The following is a 12768-nucleotide window of genomic DNA, read 5'->3' on the forward strand; positions in this document are numbered from 1 at the left end:
ACATGTCAACCATACTGACTAATTTTCTGTCTTTTGTTTTGTTTTGTGTTGTATTTTTTATTTTATTTTGCTTTACTGTTTTTGTTTTGTTTTGTTCATCAGGACTATGTTCTAAGACAGGTGGAACCAAAGTATCACAAGTTGGGCTGGCCAACCACTTCCCCTGACGGCTCCTTCATGCAGGCGGCTTATCAGGCCGAGTGAGTCTTGAATTTCATCTTTCTTGAATTATATATTACAGTTATACACTTATATGTAGTCTAAGTAAGGACACCAAATAGCAAAGTGTAAGCCAGATATTTTCCACCCCAGAGATGGGAATGACCTCAGTAGACATGTATTTAATTTTTCATTTTTCATTTTCCCCTTCCTCCATCTTTAACTTCCTGCTGCTGTACTTCCCTCTTTCCTCCTCAGAGAGCTACAAAGAGAGGTGATCATGCTGGCCTGCAGTTTTGGAAGCAAACACTGTCACCGCCAAGCTGTGTCTCTCATTTCAGACTGGATTTCCAGCAACAAGAACAGGTGAGAAAATTTACAGAGTGACAACCATAACAGCTTTTATTCAAGTCCAGTGTTTCTCCTCTCTTGACACAAAACCAAACAAATAGCAAAACACCATAATGAAGTTTGAAGTTTTAATTAATTGCTGTTTTGAGGTAGCTCTTTTTCGTGAACTCTTTCTCTAGTCAGTCTAAATAATGGATTAAATCAGACAACTCAGATTCACTGAATCGACCCAAAATACTAACAGTTAACAACTGACTTGGTCCTTAACAACTCACTTAACTAGATTGAAATGCTACTAACAGAAAGTTTATATATGCGATGTGTAGTTAAAATTGCACATTCAAAAGATTTTTGTTTTAAAGGTGCCCTAGAACCAGTTTTTACAAGAAGTTATACAAGTCTAAGGTGTCCCCTGAATGTGTCTGTGAAGTTTCAGCTCAAAATACCCCATAGACTTTTTTAAATAAATTTTTTTAACTGCCTATTTTGGGGCATCATTAAATATGCGCCGATTCAGGCTGCGGCCCCTTTAAATCCTCACGCTTCATGTCCCCCGAGCTCTCGACTATAATACAGTGCATAAACATAGTTCACACAGCTAATATAACCCTCAAATGGACGTCATGCATGCTGTATGCATGCTTCGAGTTATGTGAGTAAAGTATTTATTTGGGTGTTTATATTTGATTCTGAATGAGTTTGATAGTGCTCCGTGGCTAAAGCTAACATTACACACTGTTGGAGAGATTTATAAAGAATGAAGTTGTGTTTATGAATTATACAGACTGCAAGTGTTTAATAATGAAAATAGCGACAGCTCTTGTCTCTGTGAATACAGTAAGAAACGATGGTAACTTTAACTACATTACACATAACAGTACATTAGCAACATGCTAACAAAACATTTAGAAAGACAATTTACAAATATCACTAAAAATCATGTCAGTTATTATTGCTCTATCTGCCATTTTTCGCTATTGCTCTTGCTTGCTTACCTAGTCTGTTGATTCAGCTGTGCACAGATCCAGACGTTAATACTGGCTGCCCTTGTCTAATGCCTTGAACATGAGCTGGCATATGCAAATATTGGGGGCGTACATATTAATGATCCCGACTGTTACGTAACAGTCGGTGTTATGTTGAGATTCTTCTGTTCTTCAGATGTCTTTTAAACAAATGAGAGTTACTTAAGAAGGAGGAAACAATGGTGTTTGAGACTCACTGTATGTCTTTTCCATGTACTGAACTCTTGTTATTCAACTATGCCAAGGTAAATTCAATTTTAAATTTATGACACCTTTAAAATACAATTTAAATGTAAAATACTTACAAATATCTTGCAAAAATAGTATATTTAGCATGTTGTTTGGCCTTTTTTGTGTTTCGGTGCACTGCTGCATAAACACAATCCTGCAGGAAATCTGGTGTGGCCTCAATTTAGCATTTGCTTTTTAACCTAAGAAAAAGTACATGGAAAAAAATCTAAACACATCGATCATTGAGAAACCATACTACAACAGTTACAGCCACATTTCTACAATAATATCGAGGCACAGCTCTGAATAGAGTGTGGTGTGATGGTGTGTAGTGTGCGTGGACGCTTTGAGGTCTGATCAATATGTCCTGCTCATCAACCCTGCCAACATTCATACAGTAGAAGCTCTATTCCATGTGTCCATGGAAACACACATTAGAATTTGTTTCCCTGCTGCCCACAGCAATGTTCACATGCATGTATGCAGTATCGCACTGTCAAACGCACCAAGCCACCGGCAGGCACTAATGGCCATAATGGAGAATAAACAAGATTGTGGGTGTGTGTGTCTAAAAAAAATGGTCTTACCCTGCACAAGATATTGTGTTTGCCCAGTTTTTAGGAAAATATTTTTTGTCCTTGAGCCAAACAGTTGGCCGTATGCCTACAAACACATGAAAGACCACATACACAGTTCATCACACGTTGGCAACCCCAAATACATTGGATATTTGCTTGCCGGCTTCAAATTGTGCCCTAAAATTGACAGATAGACCTTAAAAACACACACAGATGCTTTATTGCACATATAATGTGTCACATATTGACCTTGGCTTTACTAAATGTGCATTTAATGACTTGTTGAGGTCTCTAACATGACTTGAGCTTCTCCGATAGCAGCAGGTTGCTCTGTTTAAAGGTTGTTTTTTTTTTCCTCAATATTCTTGCTTTTAACATGTGCAAGGGCGTAGTTTGCAAGATGATGTATTCTTTTCTTTTCATCAGTCTTTTTTTGTTTATGTGGCTGTTTTAGATCATGTATGACTTTCTCCATATTGTTTTAAGTAAATTCTCAATAGAATTCAAATGGTTCGCACATTTTATCATCGGCGTCACAATAGGAAAGGCAAATCTTATTAAACTTTTGGAGCGCGCTGGTAAATGCATGCACAGTACGCATACGATGATTCACACGCCACTTATGCATGATTAAATAAACCGGGCTTCAGTCATGTTGTGCTGACAATTGGTCCATTCAGTTTAGATAATAACTTAGTGCTATAAAAGCTCCAAATGGGGGGGGAGTAACCAAACTACGCCCCTGTGTGAAATACACACACAATGGGATCCAGCCAGTATTTCACCTGCTCAGTCAAAGATTTTCCACTCTTTTGCCCTGAAACGGCTCAATTGCTCCAGCAGTGGCTCTGTAATTATTACCCCGTGGAGTCCAGTGTGAGGTTTTTGATCATGTCTGAACAGACAGGAAGTCTCTATTTTGAACACAATCCCTCCTGCTAAACTTATCATCACGTGTTAGTTTAATTTTCTCTCGTCAGCTAGAGTTGCTTTTCTTCTTGACTGTTTCATGTTATTAGTTTTAGCATTCTTTGATACTTTTTATTTGATAGAATTATAATTTTGACTACTTTTTGCATTGTATTGAACTTGCCTGCACTGTTCTTAATTGGCTTTCAAATTGTGCCATTTTGCTCTGACCTGACAGCAGACGTTTGGATCTGCCAGATGTGTCCTTCATTGTCCTTTCTTTGAAAATGACCTCTAGTCCTGCTGGGATAATAAAGAGAATCTGGTCAGTTTGATATTCAGGGATGAGCAGCACATAAAAGAGGAATGTGTTTGACCTTTATGTCTTTTTATGGTTTAGGTGATGATAATGTCACAGGAATGACCCAGCAGTGTTTATGAGCTGCAAAGAAAGGTTTCAGATCACTGTACAGCCAAAGACAAACACTGACAAAACCTCCTTGTGTGCTTTATTGATTAAAAACAAGATACCACAGACTGAAAAAAAAAAAAAAAAAACAGGGCTGAAATTAAAGTCGGATGTTTCAAGAGAAACTGCACCAGCTTTTTTTTTTTTTTTTTTTTTTTTGTATAGTGCATCAGATCATTTTAGCCTCTATTTGAAACAATAAAGGCTCACACATTGTAAAATACACAAACTTTCTACATTGTTTCAAGAACACAAGTTTTACCAGAAAAAACTCAGAGGGCAGGTGAACGTTTGCATGGTGTTTATTCCATAAAGTATTAACAGATGGTAGTGAGCTAAAGTAATTCATGTCTAGTTTTATAGAAAAGTTATTTGGCTTAGGCCCCGTCATTAGTCCAAATCCTGGGGCATGCAGATTCGGCTGATCCTGCCTGAAGATGAAGGTGGGGCAGGGCTTACCCAAGAAGAATGGGGAGGAGAGGAGGGGGACGTCAGCGTCATCAACTGTGAATGTAAAACAGAGAGTTCAGTGCTTATATACTCAGAGTGTCAAGCAGTGATTGACTAGAGCTATTATAAATGCCTCATTCATTCATTCATATTATTATGAATGTATGATGTGCCATTGTAGTCTTCCTGGTAGAACTTATGCTACAAGCTATTATTGTCCCACAGACATATAAGTTCTAGAGTTATATAAAATCTCATAATAACCATTTGTTATAAATGTGTTGCCTGCACACAGCCAAATATTACAGCAAATCAAACCATTATATTCAGGTTATAATATAAGAAGTAAGAACTGGATTTATGGTCATTTTTTTATGGTCAAAAAAAAAAAAAAAACCTTATAAAAGTCATGAATTTTTCAGATATAACGGCAGCTAACGGAATATCACGAATATTATTCTTTAACTGTGTTTCTGAATTCACTTAGACTTCCTGTCAGTGGCAGTCATAAACAAGACATCACCTTCACAGGTGCGGAAATTTCAGTCTATATGCTTCAATTGGATGTGACATGATTTTATATCTTACTGGATGCGCCGTTCTCTGTATTGCTACATTGAAAACTCCCAGAGGCTCTGACGGCTCATCCAGAATCAGCAGGCCTTTATTGCGCTTTGTTTGAGCAAATCAAAAGTTCAGTCATTGTATCGCCACAGCTCCTTCAGAAGTTTAATGTTATTTCTTCTTCCTGTACAAATAATACATGCATTGCCTCACAGCCTGAGATACTTTTCTCTCTGTGTTGCTCGACTGTAGACTGTTATTCATTTCTAAGATTTATAACCAGATGATATCCTGGGTCCATTGAGAGCTCTTACTTATGACCCGTATATCACTAGTCTATATATATTGCACTGTGATTCATTTTGGGAGGCCTGCAGTGATGATTCGGTTCAAATTTTCCCACTTAAATTATGACCTCAGAAAATATCATCAAATTAGATCGGCTGGTGTTATTATGAACATTTCTCGCTGTGACAGAATTCAAGTGATTCAAATTAACTGCAGACAGCAGAAGACCACTTGAACCAAAGTGGTCAAATTTAAATCTAAAAGTGTCTTTTTATTTAAAATGATAGACAACAGAAAATTTTAGTGAAAAGAAGAAACTGCAAAAGACAGCTCAATTTTTATTTCTCACATAAGTGTACAAACAAAAATACACTCAAACTTTTTTTTTATTATTCTTCTGTAGGTGAAACGTTGATTTGTGAACAACCCTGAGGAGTGAGGATTCCTCACAGTGAGGAATGCTAATCACCTGCAGCATTCAATGTGCATATATGTTAATCCATCACCATTTTTCACTATTTTCCCTGGACTTTAAAAGTTAATCTTTGTATTTATGTTAAATAAAAGAGTAAATTAAAGCTACAAGCAGCAATGAAAGGGCCCTCGCACCCAGGGCCACCGCCACCCGGTGACCTTAGGAAAACAGCGAGTAGTGGGTGACATGCACGTACACAGCAAAATCCCCAGAGTTAAATCAACTCTGCTCAGAGTACATATGGCCCCTCTCTAAAGGCCCCTCTGACTGCGCATTAGTGATGAACACCTGCTGTTAACAAGCAGGATCACTGAAGAAATAAGAATAAACAAGAACCACAAGTGACTTAAGTCAGAGCCTTATTAATTGCTTAATTATCTCATTAACTTTAACTCTACTTCAGTGTAACTTTAACTCTATTTAGAGATGGACCATATGTGTAAGCAAGTAAATACAGAAGAAATATGGTAAAGTCATTTCGATGTGCCACATTTTCTGCTGCCAACAGGTGGCGCTATGACTATAACCGAATATTGCCATGTAAATGTCTTTAGGCCAGGACTATTATCAAACATGTGAAGTTTGGAGCAGATCGGACATTGTATGCCCAAGTTACAACAACTTCCTGTTTCATGGCGAAACATCGGATTTTGTTAGGCAACCTCGGACACACCCTTCAACAAAAACTCAAGATCTTCACAATTTAATGTTGCAAAGGCCTTTAGATTAGACTGACCAAATATGATGTTTGTCTGATAAAATCTTTAGGAGGAGTTTGTTACAGTACAACGTCTGGAAATGGCAAAAACTGCAAAAATATTGCAGAGAAAATTCTAAATATCTCACTTCCTGTTGGGTTTTCCAATTTTGCAACAGGGACTTTTTTTGTAGGTATTGGGCTGTTACATGTGTCTACCAAATTTCATACCTGTATGTGAAACATAGCGCGAAGGGCGCTTAATTGAAATTTTGTAAGTGGCGCTATCGACCCATTTTGCCACACCTAATTCTGAAACCTATATCAGATAAAAAAATTTCACCGCTTCTGTTGCGTGTGCAAAGTTTCATGAGTTTTCAAGCATGTTTAGGCCCTCAAAAATGTGATTCATTTCGGAGAAGAAGAATGATTGACTGAGCAATTACAATAGGGTCCACACACCATCAGTGCTCAGGCCCTAATTAGTTTTTACTCCACCAGTACAGTTGTAAATGTTAAATGTATTTAAATGCTAACGATATCATTTACTAGCTGTTCACCTCAAAATATGTGAATTCAGCTTGTGTCTTTACTCAGATTTTTCGGTTAATCTTCTGTCCCACAGGATTCCACCTAATGTGCGGGACATTGTGTACTGCACAGGTGTGTCTCTGATGGATGAAGACGTGTGGGAGTTTATCTGGATGAAGTTTCACTCCTCTACAGCCATCTCTGAGAAGAAGGTTCTTCTGGAAGCCTTGACCTGCAGTGACAACATCTTCCTGCTCAACAGGTCAATCAACACTATTTCCTTTCATTGACAATGACATGATGAGGCAAAGAAAGTCAAATACCAAGTTACTGTAGCATAACACATTGATCAATCAGTCTTAGCTGAAAGGTTTAGCATTTAAAACAAATCTTTCAAATTGCCATTTTATTGATAGCAAGAAGTATCTGGAAGTCTCTGGACCATGTATGGCACTCCTCTGACTATAACTCACTTCATAGTTGCTGTACCTCATGAAGTAATCCGATTCAATCCCTTCCACCACATCATGTCGCTCACACCAGCAGAGCTGCACTCACTCCTCTGACAGGGCAGTAAAAACAATGACTGCCATTGAAGCTTTTCCCAAAAGTCTCCATGGTGCCCTAAATCCTCTCCCGATTCAATAGCAGGATGAGGACAGTGACGGATTACACCCTGTCCAGGCCAGACGAGGATCTCACAGCCCACACATATTCTGAAGCAACTCCCTCAGGATTCACTGCATGTTTGACATCTCCATTTATTGAGTTGCATTTGGTCGTTGTTTTATAGATGCACTGAGAGAAAGAAACTTGCCCAAATAAAGAGACCCACAATGACCCCTCTCTGCTGTGAGTGTTCAGCACTCAACAGGTTCATTCCTGTGGGAATCTTCAGCATGAGTCTGTTAAGAGGGATGTGGGTTACCTCGCTAGAGGAAGAAGATAAATAGCACTGCACTTAACAAGCACACATTTATATGCACTACATCCAAACATCTTCATCTTCATGTTGAGATACCATTCATCAAATTACAGTCAGCAAGGAACCTTTTCATTTTTTTTGTATTGTGGTAATTACATTACTTGAAGGTAAAAAAAATCACTTGAGTCTTTCAAGTGATCCATCAGTGATCCATGACTTGGCTGTCATACACAATACACCTAGATACAAATCTCAAAGTCAGGCAGCTGAACCATGAATACAAAATCCTCTGCAGGAACCTCTAACATTCTCCTACAATACAAACACTTGAAGGATATGTACTTCTGATTGTAACTTATCAAGTAGCACTCTCTGTGTTTCTGTATCAACATTCATTTCAACCAATATGATTGAAGGGTTTGGTTTAGATATTAGATATAGACTTAGGGTTGACATTGAAGCTTGAAATATAATACACCCTTCCTTCTGATTTGAGACCAGATCATTCAAGTCTGAGTCAAGACCAAGATCAGAAGAGGGTTGAGTCTGAGACAAGACTGATTCCACATTCTCCTGAATCCATAACAAGACCAAGACAATGAAAATGTGGTCTTTTCATTGACTTGGGAGCATGCTGACTCAGTGTTGACTCTGACTCGACTATAGCACTGGTTATTGGTTAGGACTGTGTATTTGGACTGTGTAAATCTTGTTCCAGAACACAGGAACACGTCCTACTTAGCAAAATCATAGTCACTTTCTGATGGAAGAAAAGGTTCAGTGTTGATTCAGTTCTATTTAATAACTGTAAAGTTCATCAAATATGTAATGAGTTCAATTCATCTAGAAAGCAGCTCTAGAGACAACAATGATGTCATCATCCAGCTTTGTTCAGTTCTCATCCAATATTGTCATTACAGTCAAATCAATAATACTTCTGAATATTATGTGTCCCCAACTAAGCAAGCCAAATGTGACAGTGGCAAGGAACCCAAACTCCATTGGTTACAGAAATGTAGAAAAAAACAGGCTTAGTCCATAGGGGTCTGTGCAGAGGACTTGTCTGGTTCTTCTGGTCTTTGCTAAGGATTTGTCCTGATGGCTGTCATGTCAACAAGGGCTTCACAGGGGATCTGTCTCTAGGGCTCGTCTAGTTGTCATGGTCTCTGCTGATATTTGAGTCTGTTGTGGTCATCACTTTGTGCAGGTCCACCATCTGATCAGGTCCACCATCTGATAAGAAAGAAACTGATATACTAATATCAGCGTAGAAGCCATTCTTCTTATGTTGTAACAAGTACATTGGGTATTATGGGAAGTGTTCCTGGTTCCGGTTGACCCAATTTATGCAGCCTAATAATCCTTTAACAGATTTGAATTATAGAAATGTAATAGTGTGTTATGTGTATGCTAGGTTAAAGAGATGGGTCTTTAATCTAGATTTAAACTGATAGAGTGTGTCTGCCTCTCAAACAACGCTAGGAAGGACTGTTTCGGAGTTTGGCTGCTAAATAGAAAAAGGATCTACCACCCACAGTTGGTTTTGATATTCTAGGTATTATTAACTGGCCAGAATTTTTAGACCAGTGATTGATATGATACCTCTTTAGTTTAGACCATTCTCCTATAACAAAAATGATTGGAATTGTGCTTCAGGGAGTCTACAGTGCACTGTCTGATGTGATACTGTAGTAGACGGTTGCATGGTTATAATTTTGTCTCTGATCTTGCAAGTAAAGTCATTGCTCTTGTGTTGTTGGGAAATGTCTGAACTTGTTGAAGCTCTATTTCTTGTTAATTTAGTTACCGTATCATATAAACACCTAGGGTTGTTTTTGTTTTCTTCTAAGACAGTCACAAAGTAAACAAATTATCAGTTATTACGGCCTTTCCATAGACAGAAACACTATCCTTCCACGCATTGCAAAATACCCAAGTTTTGTTTTGTTCCAGCTGCGTTTCCATTTTCCTGGCTGCTCTTTTAAGGGTGCAAGTTTGCTTGTTATACCACAATGTCAGACTATTCTCCTTAATCTTCTTTAAGCGCAAAGGAGCAACTATGTCTAAACACATTTAATGGTAGTTATTAGCAGTCATAGTTGAGACCAGATCATTCAAGTCTGAGTCAAGACCAAGATCAGAAGAGGGTTGAGTCTGAGGGTTGAGCTTTTGTTAAATAAAGTATACACAAGACTAGATAATATTCTGAGATGTCATTGCTCCGCTGCAGAATTTCAACGCCATCAACATCGATTCCATGCATCAATATTAAAAGTATGATTACGGCAATGAGTGGATCCTGACGTGTGTTGTCTAACTCCAAAATAGTAGCAATAGATTTGCAATCCCAATCCATCTTTTTCATTACCTACATGGATAATAAGATCATCAACAATTAAGACCTTATCTGCATCCAGTACTAACTCTGATAGAAAGTCAGCAAATTCTTTGATAGAGTTTGTTTGTTTTTTTTTAAAGTTTTTTGCATTTACTAGTTCAGGGAACAGACACAGATTCTATATTGTCTGCTGTCTATCCTGACATGGTCCCCGGTTTGTCAAGTACCAACTCTAAGACTTTGCGCCACATTACTAGAGAGAAGATTGGCACCACCCTAGGAGGGATGAAAACCATCTCTTTTCAACAGGTCAGGTCTGCCCCAAAAACTTGTTAAATTACCTATAAAACCTATGTTATTCTACAGACACCACTTAGACATTGAGTGACGACAGTCTGCTATATATCTCGTCAACACGGTAAGCAGGGAGGGGGCCAGAGTATATTACAGTGTCTGACATTATACTCGCTAGTTCACACACCTCTTTAATGTTATTTTTAGTGATCTCTGACTGATGAAGTTGGACATCATTAGTGCTGGCTTGCATAATAATCTTAGAGTATTTAGATTTTGCATTAGCCAGCACTTTTAAATTTGCTTTGATGTCAGGCACTCTAGCTCCTAGCAAACATTTGACTATGATGGCTGGTGTCTCTATTTTCATGTTCTGCCTCAAGGTCCACTTTCCTTTACAGTTTAGCTCCAACCTTGATCCAGCTTACCTGCCTGGAACTTCCCAGAAATCCTGAACACCTTGATTAGTTTTGTTCAAGTGTGTTTGATTAGGACTGGAGTTTATAACTCTGCAGGAAAGTGGACAAAAAGGGTCAGAATTAGGAACCTATGTGCTAGACAATCTTGGCTGGTAGTTTGGATCTGCTTGAGGTGGTTACCCATTTTCCAAAACATGGTAGTAGTTTAGAAAACAGAAAAAAATTAAGTTAACTGCAGTCGATCAGTAACATTCTCTTCCTCCATAGCAGGCTAGGTCAAGTGATTCATTAATTCATTCATTAAGTATGTTTTAGTAGTCTTATTATTTATTTTCTTTTTGATATATAGTGTCGGAAACAAGCTTCCATATGTAACAGAATGTTTGCGCTGCAGCCGGGAGTGAATACAAATATTGCGGGTGCAGGCAGGAGTGGAACACACACATGCAGGAACAGGCAGTAATGATCAGAAATTCAGTGGGAGTTAAGTAAACAGTCTCGCGCAGTGCTGTAGTGGAGAGCAGTAGTAGTGATGTGGTGGTGTTGAAAGTGCCAGACATCATTGTTAGAAAAACACAGGCGCTAGCAACACTCACATGCTAATTAGAAACTGGCACCTAGTGCTACAATATATGGCATTAGCATGATACTGATGTGTGAAGAACCTGTAGCTGAGTTTATATCAGCTCAAGGAAAAAACTGCATCTCTTGAATATGTCCTCTGAGAGTTTTTAACAGTGTTGATATCTGGAGCTCTGCACTTCTTTTTTATTCAGTTTTATTAATGAATTCCCATGAAATAAAGGTGTTTGGCATCTCTGTTCAATGTGCAAGTAGCACCTTATTAGTCATTGTTGCCTAGAGAGGATTTGGTGTTGCTTTATGTGCTTCAAATATCTCTCATTAATGAGATTTATTTTAGTGTCATAAAGGATATATGTAATATTTAATGACTGCAGCATTCAGACATCCACCTTTGCTCTAATGTTGGAGTTAAAAAAGACCTCTAGCAGCAGTTCACTGATTTTAGACGCACTTAAATTTCACACAGCATGCACAAGCAAAGCCCCCCGTCCCAGATGAGTTCCGTGTGAGAGTGTGTGTTTGTGATATTTAATCTACCGCAGAGAAAACTGGCCTGTGTTTGGAGTGAGCTTCAATCACTGTGCTTCAATCACTGAGTCTGAAGGATGGGGTGTATGAACTTTGTTTAGTATTGATTTCAATGGCATGAAGTATATTGTACCCCCCAACCCCCCCAATTTATTTATTTATTTTATTTTATTTTTTGATGATGATGTGTGTTGTGATCTAGCGGGCTGAATATAATTCCTCTCCGCTGCTGTATTGTGTGTGTAACACTAATTTGTATAATGCATGGGTATTACACTTGTATTACGACATAAACATGAAATATGAGGACATTTCATGAGTTCTCATATTTAAAATAGCTTTAAAAACATACTAAACAATGTGTTATTGAAAATGTAAAAATGCAGAATGTTTTCTGTGATGGGTAGGTTTAGGAGTAGGGGTAGGGGGATAGAATCTGTCCGCACACAGATGTGAGTTTGTCACCATGGCGATAATCTCCGGGGTTTTTGTGAAAAGGTGCTACAAAAATGACTCGATAATGTCAAAAAGCCCAAAAGAGCATTTGAACTGAAATAAGAGACCAAACCACAGTGAAGCAATTACCCCACTTGTTATTGCAAATTGAAAACTTGTGCACCGTGGCAGCGTTTTTATGTGTAACATCTCATTTCCTATTTCTTTCTTTTTAATCTACTTGACATTTTGCACCAATTTGAATCGAATGGGTCTGTCTGCATTTGATTTGGACTTTTCAGGTTAATTACTTTTTGAAGATGCTGAATCACAGTATTGAAAAGATATTTGAATAATTGTGTTTCGCCGGCCTGTCAGTGGCTGTCTTTAATGAAAACAGGGAAGAATAATGTGTTTTGTATCTTAGATTTACCCAAGCTTAAAACTAGCATAGAAGTGATAGCAAAATTGATTAAAATTACTTAATTAGAACAGACACGATAATGTTCATGATAAT

General features: G+C 38.1%; 1 protein-coding gene across 1 annotated transcript in view; it reads left to right on the top strand.

The window, feature by feature from the left end:
* LOC125245225 (thyrotropin-releasing hormone-degrading ectoenzyme-like) overlaps positions 1-12768 on the top strand; it is a 173209-nt gene that overhangs the window by 154154 nt on the left and 6287 nt on the right. Inside the window, 3 exon segments of the mRNA XM_048155752.1 lie at positions 103-200; positions 418-525; positions 6822-6989. Of these exon segments, the coding sequence (XP_048011709.1) occupies positions 103-200; positions 418-525; positions 6822-6989 (374 nt within the window).

This window comes from Megalobrama amblycephala, linkage group LG14, assembly GCF_018812025.1.
Source record: "Megalobrama amblycephala isolate DHTTF-2021 linkage group LG14, ASM1881202v1, whole genome shotgun sequence".
Lineage (NCBI taxonomy): Eukaryota > Metazoa > Chordata > Actinopteri > Cypriniformes > Xenocyprididae > Megalobrama > Megalobrama amblycephala.